Source organism: Myodes glareolus, chromosome 16 (assembly GCF_982192425.1).
Source record: "Myodes glareolus chromosome 16, mMyoGla1.1, whole genome shotgun sequence".
Taxonomy (NCBI): domain Eukaryota; kingdom Metazoa; phylum Chordata; class Mammalia; order Rodentia; family Cricetidae; genus Myodes; species Myodes glareolus.
In genome coordinates, this window is record NC_142041.1 from 68,440,590 (window position 1) to 68,454,034 (window position 13,445).

General features: G+C 47.7%; 2 protein-coding genes across 7 annotated transcripts in view; one reads left to right on the forward strand and one right to left on the reverse strand.

Annotated features, from left to right (window-relative positions):
• LOC125391092 (uncharacterized) overlaps positions 1 to 6,292 on the reverse strand; it is a 31,478-nt gene extending 25,186 nt beyond the window's left edge. For 4 of the 5 annotated variants that reach the window (XM_087897258.1, XM_087897256.1, XM_087897254.1 and 1 more), the window contains exon 1: positions 3,417 to 6,292. In XM_087897258.1, coding sequence (XP_087753384.1) covers positions 5,795 to 6,292 — 498 coding nt within the window. In that variant the 3' untranslated portion in view covers positions 3,417 to 5,794. Of the gene's footprint in view, positions 1 to 2,443; positions 2,594 to 3,416 lie in introns of all 5 variants that reach the window. The other variant, XM_087897257.1, reaches the window with a different exon arrangement.
• Zbtb10 (zinc finger and BTB domain containing 10) overlaps positions 6,291 to 13,445 on the forward strand; it is a 34,350-nt gene continuing 27,195 nt past the window's right edge. For both annotated transcript variants that reach the window (XM_048420042.3, XM_085677384.2), the window contains exon 1: positions 6,291 to 7,250. In XM_048420042.3, the coding sequence (XP_048275999.3) occupies positions 6,291 to 7,250 (960 nt within the window). The remainder of the gene's footprint in view (positions 7,251 to 13,445) is intronic.

A 13,445-nucleotide genomic window follows, 5' to 3' on the forward strand; every position in this document is an offset into this window, starting at 1 on the left:
GAAAAGCCTTGAAGTGACTGATGCCCACGCACACTACACTCTGTGGTAAACTGGCTATGTCCACTCCTCATGAAGTCCAGGACATTTTGTTGTATAAAACATTTTCTTTAACTGGACAGAGTGACACATGCATTTAATCCCAGCATTTAGGTGGCACAGGCAGAGAGATACCAGGAGTTTGAGGTTAGCCTGGTCTATATAGCAAAAACAAACAAACAAACAAACCAAAACAAGAACAACTTAGCTCCTAGGCCAGTGTTCTGTCAGGGTTTGGAATTTGTGAGTTTACAAAAAGAAAAATAAATAAGCAGAGGACAGTGGTGTGCCCACTGAAAAGAACCAAGTTAACCCCCACCCCCAGGCAACCAATCTGTGAGTCAAACAGTATCTGTGAAGAAATCTTAAGGTTCAGCCACCCAATTAATAGAAATCAATAAAGAGGTCAAACATGGTGGGATTATTCCTGTAATCCTAGCAGTTGGTAGGCTGTGGCAAGAGGATCAGGAGTTTGAGGCAGCTTCAGATACATGATGAGTTTTTGTCTTAAAACAAACAGTAATAATGATCATTGTTTTCACTAAAAAAATAATTATCTAACCTGTCTGTGAAGAGATATTATGACCACAGCACCTCTTATAAAAAGAAACCATTTCATTGGGGCTGGTTTACAGTTTCAGAGTTAATTAAGTCTATTATCATCATGGCAGAGAGCATAGTAGCATGCAGGCAGACATGGTGTTGAAAGGTAGCTGAGAGTTCTACATCTGGACCCATAGGCAATAGGAAGAGAAAGCAACACTGGGCTTGGCTTGGACTTTTGAAAACTCAAAGCCCACCCCTAGTGACACACCCACTCCAACAAGGCCACACCCCCAATCCTTCTCAAGAAGGAAGGTATTGCTCTAGCTGAGAATACGGCTCTACAGCTGAGGCACACCTTCAGTGTCTGATCCTCCTGCCTATGCCTTCTAACAGGTGAATTATACAAGTGTCCCAGCTTTTCTGGCTCTAACTCAATATTTTTGAAAGAATAACTTTCCTTAGATGAAAAAAACAATAGAAAGCCAGGTGGTGGTGGTGGCACACGCCTTTAATCCCAGCACTTGGGAGCCAGAGGCAAGGAAGATCTCTGTGAGTTCCAGACCAATGTGGTCTACAGAGTGAGTTCCAGAACTGTAACACAGAGAAACCCTGTCTTGAAAAACCAGAAAGAGAGAGAAACACAAAAAGAGTTTATTGAAGTGGCTTGTGGGGTTGTGGTGAGGAAATGCTGGGGACCAGCCTCAACAAAAATACCTCTTGCTACTAGAGGTGTGGGGATTTAGAACATAGTAAAGAGTATGAAGACAACACAGATGAAAATAATAAAATGGAGAAACACAGAATAGTATGGGATGGAGTTCCAGCGAGTACTGAAATTTTGCCCGCATTTAATTTCCAGTTGATTCAAATACCACTGACCCCAGAAGGTAGGAGTGAGACAAAAAAACTTCATTAACATGGTACAAGAAAATCTCCTAAAGGAACTGGACCCTTAGTCAAATCTTTAGACTTCTGTTTGAGGTAGAAACACGTCTACTTCTCTATTCCTGAAATACAAGGTCTGGCTGTTAGCCACTCCTACTGACAATGACCTTGAGAGAGCAGAACTCTCTGATTTACACCTGGGAGGGACCTTTGGTTTGAGCAGCACAAAAACCTTGAAGGAACTAGAGGTAAGTTCCAACTCTCTGACCTTTGGCCAACATGGGAATAGGCTCACATTTTTGGGCCTCCACATGGAAAGACATGGTAGGCATTTCTCAAAGCTTATTTGTGGCTGACTTTGGACAGGCTGGGCCCAGCACCTTGTTTAGTTAAATCATCCCCATCTTCCTGGAAGAGGACCCATGCCAATTTTGCAGAAGCCTGGGCCACTGTTTCTGGAACCTAAAGAGTCAAAGTGCTGAGGGCAAATGCCCTCTACCAAGGCGCTGCTGGACAGTTGCAGCCTGGCCCAGCAGCTGCTACGGCAGGGCTAGGGGGGTCATCCCTATCAGGCCTGTGGGGACAGCACGAAACACCACCTCCAGAGGTTTTACACAGCTTAGATGAAATTAGGGGACAAATTGCTTGGGATTGCCCCATTCTTCAGGGGTTCCCCTAGTAAGCATCAGGGGGAATTCCCTTCAATATGGCAGAACCCTAATAGTATGGGGGCTACAGGGGAGAACAGGTCCCTGCCTGTTAGTGGGAGACTGGAAGGGGTGGGGGAATTCCTAAAAACTCCATTTACAGAGGAGATCCCCTTGTGATTCAAAGTTCCCTTGGCACAGGGTATTTGAAGGTACAGATCTGTTTCTCATCTCCTTTAGGTTTTAGAGGCAGACCACTAAAAAGAGGACGCACACACAGCTACTCTCTGGCTATAAACCAGTTCAATAGTAGAATTTAAATCACTTACATGAATGTAGCATCATTCAACCATTCATCATCTTTCTCTTGAGACAGGAGCTCCTGAATGCCAGGCTGGCCTCAGACTTTATGCGCTAAGGATGACCTTTAGCTTGTGGCTCTCTTCCTCTACTTATATCACAGGGATGTGCCACCATGCCTGTGTATGAGACATGAGATCCTGGGGATCTAACCACGGACATGGGCCGTGCTAGATGACGGCGTACTCAGACCCGAGTCCCACAGCATCCACACTTTCACAAAGTGTTTGTGTATGTGTTTGTGTGTGCCAGGGGCAGGCTGCGTATGGAGTAGGAAGAGGAGGTAGTTGTGAGGTAGTTGGTTGTGAGCTTCTCCCCCCCCCACCATTCATCTGAATTTGCTCCTCTTCAATTTCCAGAAAGAACACAATGTGAAAACGATTTTATTTAAATTAAATATTTGATCATTAATTTATTTTTTGAGACAAGGTCTCGTGTAGCCCAGGCCGGCCTCAGCTTCCTGGGTTCTGAGACTGCAGTGCTGGCCCACCATGTCTGACAACAGTGGAGACACAATAACAAGGGGGCACATGTGAGGGGAGGCGCTCTGTAAGCACCACCAGGATCCCAACTTTTTGATTGCCTATCACTACAAGAAAGCAAATAATGCCATAACTTGATAAAGTAATTATATATTAGCAAGGGATACAAGATTGAGATGAAGTAGGATTTATTAGTCTTGGAATAAAACAGACATACAGACGACATTTCTAAACATCTTAATCTGAAAACTAATTTCCAAGTGGAAGAGGCTGTGTGGTTAAAATATAATTATGTACTTATTTGTAAAATGCCTAGAATTTTAAAAAATGCATGGAAAACCAAGCATGTTGTTACATTTTCCTATACTGCAGCAGCTACAGCAGGTAAATTTCTCTTCGCATTCCAAGGTAAAGGTAGGTGCAGGCCACAGCCCTGTTAACATCGACAATCAGAACTCACCAGCCGTCTCGGGATAAGGGGCTCCAGCATGGTGACCACTGAGTCTATTTCGGTGAGGAGAAGCTCATCGCTGGGAAGATAATCCAAGCTCCATGGCTCTCTGTGCAACTGCAGTCCTGCCAGTCTTCATGACAGGTAAGAGACCAACTCGGGCAAATAAACACAAAATCACATTGGAATTAACCAATTTCATTTCACATACAAAACAGCAGTACATCGGGTCCTAAAATTAAGGTGAGTTAAGTCAAAGTGGCTTTGAAAAGTCAACATCAACACACAAATCTCAATATTCACGCTTGTGTTTAGTTAAGGCAATTGGACATAGTGGCTCTCACCTTGAATTCCAGCACTTAAGTGAGGCAGGATTGCCTGAGTTAGAAGGCAGTCTGAGCTACACACTGAGTTCTAGGACAGCCAGAGGTATGAAGTGAGACCTATAAACAAAATAACCCCAAAACTCCACCTACATAGCTGGGCATGGAGGTCCAGGCATAACCCCAGTCAAGGCCAGCCAGGCTGCAGAGAAAGCCGGCTCACAAACACAAAACAAAAACCCCTACTGGCAAACAGTAATTTATAACACTTTGGAGAATTGTAACACATAGCTTTAAACTAAAAAAAAAAATGCATTTGTGTATCGCCTGCATGTATGTCTGTGCACCATGGGCTGCCTGGTGCCTGGGGACAGATGAGCTGTCACATCCCCAGTAGCTGGAGCTCCAGGGAACCAGCCAGTTCCTCCGGAAGAACAGCCGTCTATCCAGGTTCCAGTATCTTTAAAACTGTAAAGTGGAGGGATCCTTTGCTGGCTCCTCTCTCCACCCCAGCCCAGCCCAACCCACCCAAAAGGGAAAAGGGGCTCGAGGCAGGGGAATCTCTGTGGGTTGGAGGCCACCCTGGTCTAGTGACAGCGAGAGTCTAGAAACCCTGTCTTTAAATTTAAAAAAAAAAACAAAAAAGGAAAAGAAAAAGGAAATAAAAGCCTGAAATAAGTTTGAACAAAAGAATTTTAAGATTAATCTTGTGTGGGTGGTGTACACCCTCAATTCCAGCACTAGGGATACTGAGGCAGGAGAACTGCTGTGAGTTCGAGATCAGCCTGGGCTAGATAGCAGAGCCCTGTTTCTTTTATTTTGAGACGAGGTCTCAGTGTGTATCCCTGGCTAACCTGAAACTGGGAGATGCGCCTGCCTCCTGGAAGATCGTGTTTCAAAAAAAAAAAAAAAACCCCAATTAAAAAAAAACAAATAAGTAAATAAAAACAGGTATCACTGTGTAAATTAGTAAAAGTCTAAACGTGTTAAAGGTTTCTAAATAGAGCATAATTAAAAGGAAGGTAAGTTTAAGGGCTAACTGGCAAGCCTCCTCCTGAAAAACTCAACTAACATAAGTACGGGAGGTTCGTTTGCAGGTTCGACCGTCCTAATCGCTCTAAACTCCACACGCGAAGCCAACAGCGTCTTCTCAAAAGTCCTGAAAATTCATTCTCATCTGCACAGGCTGTCTCCGGAGCGGCTCTCTCCTTGCAGCCGCACGCAGCGCCCGCAGCAGCTGACTCCTCCCCGCTCGTGGGGAAAACCCTGCCTAATATTTATAACGCTATGACATACTGTAATACTCACAAGGTGGTTGTAGAAGTATAAACACGACTGGAGTCATCTGATTGGCTGCTGGTGATGTAACACCCATGTCAATACTTCCCAGTGAACGCACGTGTTCGACCTTTTATTTAAATTTCCATTTCATCACAGCAATAAGACACTCGGGGCGGTGCATTTTCTGCGAAACGATCACCGCCCGGGGCCAGAGGTGCTGCCCGGCGCACACAGGGCGCCCGAGGAGGTGTCCTCGCGAGGAAGGCACCGCCTGGTCCAGTCTTTTGTGAAGGAACAAAATAAGTTCACTTCCTCGGGCACGGCCACCCACCCCTCAGCGGCTGCCACGGCTGCCGCGCACTGCCAGCGCAGTGCCTCCTGGAGTCCCAGGTGAAGTCGTGGCGAGAGCCGGGCACGGTGCGCCGGGGTGCGCGGCGCCGAGGCGGTCCCTGACACCCGCCAGCTGTTTGTCCTGGCCGAGCCGGCCCCGCCCCGAGACCCCAGCCCCGCGCGAGCCCCGCCCGCCGCCCGCTTCCTTCCCGCGGCCGCACCCCCGCCCGCAGGCCCGAGCGGCCGGCCCCTTTCCCGGTCCCCGGGCGCCCCCGGCCCAGCCCAGCCCGGCCCAGCCCGCCCCCTCCCCCGGCCGGCCCCCACCCTCTCCCCCTCCAGCGGTTACTGCTACCCCGGTGCATTGTGGGCGCACGGTCCGTTGTTCATTTGCCATTCGACCTCCGCCAGGGCCTGGTCGGACGGAAACGCTCGGCCGGCTTTATTGTCGGCTCGCTATGTGGCCGAGCCCGGCGGCTTAGCGCGCTTCTCGCGTCCGCGCCTCGGCAGCCGGCGTTGGCGGCGCGGCTCCCCCGAGGACGGAGAGCTGTTGGCGGGCCGGTGTGCGCGCGCGGCGCTGAAGCGGGGCAGCGGAGGGGCGCCCGCCCGCCCGCACTCCTCAACTTCGAAGGCCGCACGCGCCCCGGCTCGCCGCTCCGCCGCCCGCCCACCTCTCCCGCGGGGGGTCGCTGCCCGGAGCGCGGCGGGGCGGGGCGGAGAGGACGCGGCCGGGACAGCGGCGGCGGCGGACGCGTGCGGCGGCCCGGGAGCGAGCGCCAGCCGGCGGGAGGGTGAGGCCGGGCCGGCGGGAGCGCAGCGCAGAGCCGAGCGGCGCAGCGCCGGGGGCGGGGGCGGGGGCGGGGGCGAGACGTTGGGGGAGCCGCGGCGAGCGCGCGGGACGCGGCCCGAGGCCGGGTGCGAGCCGGGGCACCGGGCGGCGGCGGCGCGCGCCATGTCGTTCAGTGAGATGAACCGCAGGACGCTGGCGTTCCGAGGAGGCGGGTTGATCACCGGCGGCGGCGGCGGCGGCCCCACGAACAATAACGCCGGCGGGGAGGCCTCGGCTTGGCCTCCGCAGCCGCAGCCGCGACAGCCCGCTCCGCCCGCGCCGCAGCAGCCCAATGGGCGCGGGGCCGACGAGGAAATGGACTCGGAGGGCCTGGAGCCCCAGGACTCGGAGGCCTCCGCCGGGGCGACCGCCGCCGAGGACGCCAAGGAGTTGCTGCTCCCTCAGGACGCGGGCGGCCCCGCCTCGCTGGGCGGCGGCGCGGGGGGCCCCCTGCTAGCGGAAAGGAACCGTCGGACTCTGGCCTTCCGCGGGGGAGGCGCCGGGGGTCTCGGCAACAATGGCAGCAGCCGCGGCCGCCCGGAGACCTCGGCGTGGCCCCTCAGGCATTTCAATGGGCGCGGGCCGGCGGCCGTGGAGCTGGAGCTGGACGCGCTGGAGGGGAAGGAGTTGATGCAGGACGGCGCGTCCCTGAGCGACAGCACGGAGGACGAGGAGGAGGGGGCGAGCCCGGGCGACGGCAGTGGGGCGGAAGGCGGCAGCTGCGGCAGCAGCAGGCGGTCGGGAGGCGATGGCGGGGACGACGCGGAGGGCAGCGGTGTGGGAGCTGGCGACGGAGAGGCTGTCCAGCACTTCCCGCTCGCGAGGCCCAAGTTCCTCCTGCAGAAGCTCCAGTGCTCCTTCCAGACCTCTTGGCTCAAGGACTTCCCGTGGCTGCGCTACTCCAGGGATACCGGCCTCATGTTTTGCGGCTGGTGCCACAAGCCCCCCGAGGATGGCGGCGGTGCGGACCTGCCCCCGGTGGGGCACGACGAGCTTTCGCGAGGGACCCGCAACTACAAGAAGACCCTGCTGCTCAGGCACCACGTCTCCACCGAGCACAAACTCCACGAAGCCAACGCCCAGGTACAGTAGATCCTGCTCTTGCCTTTTTTTTTTTCTTTTTGGAGATCTTTCGGCAAAGGTTTATCAGTGAGAAAGACTAAAACTACAGCGGATAAAGAAAAAAATAAAGATCCTCCGGGTGAAGGCGTCGTTCCCATCGAGAGAGGTTCGGGGGAGCTTCTGCGTAGGGGTTTAGAAAGCCTGGGAACAAAGTTTTCCAAAGTTGTGGATGTATTGGGGGAGGGGTGGAACGACAGTTCTCTAATGATAGCGCTGGATTTATCTTTTTTTTTTTTTTTAAATGACTAAGCGTTTGTCTAGGAGATTGAATCCGAAAGAGATTTTAACTTTAGGATGGACTTTGGGTCAAAAAAATTTTTTTTTATCAGAACAGATTTTAGAACTGCTTTGTGTTGGTACACACAAAAGTGCTAGAAGTAGCTCGAGGAATGGATTTAAGCAGTTTCCGTCAGCTTTGATGCTACTGGCAGTTCCCTCTTAAATTCTCATGTCAGTTCGAGATGTGAAATATGAGAGGCATATGTAAATGTGGAGGTAGTTGAATAACGTAATTTTACGGTGTCCATCTCTGTTAAACTTGAACGCTCTTGGTAAAGTAATAACTTTAGTTCTTGTTGCTTGCTTTTGCCCATATTTCTTCTCTAAGACTCTTTCATTACCCCTTTCACAAGCTTTGCTCAGGGCAGCAAACATGAAGTTAAGCTGGGCTTTGGAAGTGCCTAGGGTGAAGTGATTGGACTTCATTTACTCACTGGAAAACTGGCAGTCCTGAGTTACAAAGCAATTCTTTCTTTTCTTAAAACAGTCTTCTAATAACCTAACCATTTTAATAGCCCTTTTAAAGTCAAACAGATACTGATCAGTTCTCCTTTTTATGACTCAGACGACCTGTGGTGTCAGCCTTTTGTATTGCTAGCTAGTCATTGATTTTTAGGAAGTCAACATTCAGGTATTAGTGCCTCTGTGGTGTTGATGGGAGCGAGCCTGTTGCTCATCATAGTACACTATGTAGTTTATTAGGCTCATCTATCAGAGGCTTTAGGTTTAAAAGCATGTTTGTTTGTTTTTCCCAGAAGGCAGGGAAATGGGGTTTGTTGGGATTAATTTTGATATTTGCAGAAATTACTTTTCCTAAATCTTACAATGAAGATTACTCTTTTTTTAAGTTTAAGACGAGGGTCTCGCAATGTAACTTTGACTGTTCTGGAACCCACTCTGTTGACCAGGCTGATCTCAAACTCAGACCCACCTTGCCTCCGCCTGGGATTACTGAGATTAAAGGTGTGTGCCACCACGCCTGGCTGAAGGTCGTTTATTTTTTAAACAATGTAAAGCCTAGAAATTTTTAGTAAATTGCCTTAAACCCAGTATGACAGCTGACACTAGGGCATATAAAGGATGTTGTAATGAGAAGAGGCACTTACATTTGTCTTGTTGTAGGTGTGCCAGACTCATTCTCATTACTCTGGACAGTAATTTTGTTTCTGTTTTACAGAAGATGCATTTCAGGCGTTAAAGAGTTAAGTGATAGATACCTGAAGGTATTTAGTATGATGGTAGATGTTGTGGCTTGTAAAAATGAAAAGCTTGAGTTTTTTACATATTGGTAGGTTAGTATTTACAACTTTAAGAAAACACAATCCATATTTTTTAATCTACAGTAGACCAAGAATATTCTGTCCTGTAGGCAAACATGAATGAGACTGAAAATTACAATTAGCTGCTCAGTGCTCCGTAACTCAGGGATAAACTTCTGGTAGAACTAGTATGGGTGTATCCTGTAGGCATTTACCTGGGTCTCAGCTCATTCCTAGGTTAAAACAAAAACAAACAAAAATCCAAAAAAACATTTACTGAACTTAATCTCTGACCTACCCCTTCCCATTCCCTTAATGACAGTGCCTTTTAATGTGATCTAGGAGACATCCACTTTTTTAGGGCATTCTGTTAAATCTTAGAGGTTATATATTAGTCTCCTTGATTGAATTTTAGGTGTTACCACTTTGAATTGATATTCAATCATTTTTCTTAATTTGTAGCTAACCTTAGTTTGAGGGATAGCTTGCTCTTCAAAAAAAGCCACCTGAGATTCTCTTTCCCTTGCTAATATTAGTGACAGTTTCCTAGTGCTTTGAGCAGAATTTGATATTGTATTGTGATTGCCCTGTCACCTTTCCTTACCTTTAGGAGGCAGTGTAACACAGTCTGTAAGGGCCTATGGTCCGTCTTGAGTCCTAATCCTCCACTTTCTCTGTCGGAAAGTTCTTAGACATCTACACATAATTAGTAAACACTAGCCCTATTTACTGTCATGCTTATTTTTACTAAACTAAGATAGTGCCTTGTTATAGTCCTGCCTGACCTGGTTGGCCTCACCCTTCTTCGATCCTCTACCTGTTTCCTCAGTTTCTCAGATGTTAGTACTACATGCATTTCCACCACACTCCGCTGAAGCTTTAAATTGATTTAAGCAGTGCTGGGTATCTAATCTGGGACCTTACACTAATCTAGGTTCTTACTGCTCAGCTTCACACCCCAGGCCCAAGATTTCTTTATTTTCTGGTCTCTTGCTCATCAGTGTCATCTTTTACCTTTCTGTATTTTATTGCAGCAGAGTCTCTTTTAGCTCAGGTTGGCCTCAGAGTCATCAGTTTTGAAGCCACTTTGTCATGGTGTTGCTCTTGATTCATACGTCCTAAGACCAAGGCCCATCATCAGCCTGGGCATTCATAAGTTTCACAGAGTATCTTGTATTAGCTTCCTTATTTAAAAAATGAAGTGGCGCCTGAAGAGATGGCTCAGTGGTTAAGAGTGATTATTACTCACTTGTTGCTCTTCAGAGATGGGGTTTGATTGATATCACCTACTCAATGCCTCACAACCATCCCTAGCTCCAGTGTAGGGGCTCCAACAGGCACGAAAGATGAGTGTGATGCATATGCATACAAAATTTATGTATGCATATATAAATTATATATGGGATTATACCTGTAATCCCAGCTCTTGGAGAGAGAGAGAGAGAGAGAGAGAGAGAGAGAGAGAAAGAGAAAGAGAAAGAGAAAGAGAATGATTGTGTGTGTGTGTGTGTGTATTAGCCTGGGCTACCCAAGACACAGTCTTTTTTATTTTGTATTTGCGAGATAGGGTTTCTCTGTGTAGCTTTGGAGCCTGTTGTGGAAGTCACTTTGTGTAGACTAGGCTAACCTCAAACTCAACAGAGATCCGCCTGCCTCTGCCTCCCTGAGAGCTGGGATTAAAGGCATGCTCACCACCACCTGGCAAGTCAAGATACAATCTTAACAAACCTTGTATGAGAGTTCTAGAATTTTGGCAAGAATTGAGTTTGACTTGGGCAGGATGGCATACTCCTTTAATCCCAGTGCCTTCCAGAGCTAGAGGCAGCAGGATCTCACAGCTACATAGTTAGACCCTGTAAGTTAGATTTACTTACTCCCTCTGGAGGTTTTTCCTTTTCTTTTCCTTTTTTTCTTTCTTTCTTTTTTTTTTTTTTTTTTTTTTGAGACAGGGATTCACTTTGTAGCTCAGACTGACCTTGAATTCATGTCACCCTGCCTGTTTGTGGAGTTCTTCAATTGTAGTCATGAAGAACCACCACACTTCCCTGCTTCCCTATGTTTCTCCCTCTCTCCTTCCCTCTGTTCCTTTCTCCTATCCCCACAAGGTTTCACTGTAGCCCCAGCAGTCTGAAACTCTGTACATCAGGCTGGCCTCTAACGCAGATCTGCCTCACTGCCACTTGAGTGCTGGGATTAAAGGTGTGTGTCAACACACCCAGCTCTCATTTCTTTCACAAAGGATCGAATCCACGGCCTCCTTTATGCTAGGGAAGCACTCTACCACTGAGCTGCACCTGAAGGCCTCTTTTTTCTATTAAAAGACCCTATGTTGTAAATTTTTAATTTTCATTTTTATTATGTGTAGATCTGTGTATAGGGTGTGAGATGGCTATGTACACATAAGTGCAGGTGCTTAAGGTATCCCCCTAGGCTGGCCTGCAACTCTTATCCTGCAAGCCTGGGAAGACCTCGCACCTGTGATCTTCCTGCTTCAGCCTCCTGAGCTGTTGGAATTTCAGACATGTTCCTTGCTAGAACCTGTTTCTCATGCTTTATATAAATAAGAAAAAAAGTCTTTTTGATTTTTTTGTTGTTGGTTGTGGTGATCGGGCTGGTTGAACTCGAAGCCTCCAGTGATCTGCCTCTGACTCCCAGTGATCGGAACTCTAGGAGAGTATTACTGCACTTGGAGTTCATATTTGCCTTTTTAGTTATTAAGGACTGCTAAGGAGAAATGTTTTGGTGGTGGCTGTAGTTTGTGGTTTCGTTGTTGTTTTTTAGGCAGGGTTCCTTGGCTAGCCTCAAACCCTTATTTTTTAAACGGTTGTGTATATGTGTGTGGAGGTTTGGAGGACAGCTTTGTAGATGTTAGTCTCTCAGCTGTGACCTTCTAAGGTTGCACCACTAGCTGTCAGGCCGTGTGATAAGCACTCTTACCAGCTTGGCAATCTGGGGCCCTGGCTTCAAATTCTTGTACTGCCGCCTCTGACACTGTTGCTGGAGCTACAGATGGGAATACCATGCCTGGTTTGGGGAGAGGTTATTTAGGGGAGTCTTTTTTGATCCTAGGGTGTCATGGATACTTAGCTAGTCAAGTGCCACTGGTCTATATCCACAGCCCCTGGGAGGATTCCTTAAGATCCTATGTGAATCTGTATTGAGGCTTTGTTAGTAACGGGACCCTCCTCCATTTGAAAGTGTCCGTGAAACAAACTTACTTGTTTGGTGCTGAAGTGTGTCAGAGTCAATTTCAAGAACTATCTCATTCAGAATTTGGCCATTTGGCCCAGAAAGATTTTAAAATTGCTTTTATTACAGTGATTACCACTGTAGCTTGGTTCAGAGCACTTTCTACCCAATTGTGAAATTCTCAGAGCCCAAATCACTCGTTCTGTCAACTGTCTGCAGTCTACTAAGCCTACAACATGCACCCAAATTATTATTATTGTAAGTTTAGTTAACCTTTCCAGAAATTAAACAGTGGATTCAGCCTAGTGCTGTGATTGAAATTACTGGTTGGAGTGCATTGCTGTCAGGTGGAGAAGAGGAAGGTGAGGCAGGGCTGCCAGCCTTTGCTTGGGAAACGGGAAGTCCCAAAGGTTGCTTGGTGTTTACTCTTACTTGGTTGGCTAGTTTTTAACAACTTAGGAAGAATTCTGAAAGTCTTTTTTATTGTGTTCCGTGTGTACATATGTGGTGTGTGTGGGAGTGTGTATGGAGAAGACAGCTTTCAGAAGTTGGTTCTCTTTCTTTCTACAGTGGGGTCTAGTGTCAAACTGCTCTTAGCTGCTGAGACATCTTGTGGGTCCTGAAAGTCTTTAAGTCAGGCTCTCATGTATCCTAAATCTACTTTCATATTCTGTTTAACTGAGGGTGAACTCCTGACTCCACCCCCTGAACACTGAGGTGAGAGACTTCGAACACCACAATTGGTGTATTCTGCATTGGGACTTGAACACTGGGCCTGATATATGTTCAGCAAATTATCCATGCCTCCTCAGTCCTTGAAAGTCTTCTGAAAGGGAAAGTTAGTATGAAAGATGAGGCTATGATCCATCAAATTATCATTGTATAATTTGTAGCTGATTCATAAAAACGGGTTTATTTCCCTTGTGGCATTCAATTTTTTGGAAGTATAATCATTATATATCTAGAAGGGACATCTTTCTCCTATATTAGGTAGGTGCAAGACATGAGATAAACCTGAAAGACTTCCTGCCCTCAAGGAGCAGCCACAGTGAAATCTAACCATGTAGAAATAGAGACCATTGGGGATTGGACAGAAGGCTCAGCAATTAAAAGCACTGGCTGCTCTTCCAGAGGACCCAGGTTCAAATCCCAGCACCCATATGGCAACTCTCTGTAACTCCACTAACTACCACCATCACAGAGACACATGTGCACATAAAATAAAAATAAAAGTAAAAACTTAAAAAAAAATAAAAAATGAGAACACTACCATTCAGGCTGATGAGTCCTGCCTGCTAACTTAGGTTTTGGCCAAGGAGGACACCTTGCAAGGTGTCCAAGGATGCAAAGGGTGTTATGCCATTGCATGTGAAAGGAAGCAGCAGCAGGAGACTGAAAATAGTGCTGATATGCCTGAGGGATGGATTGT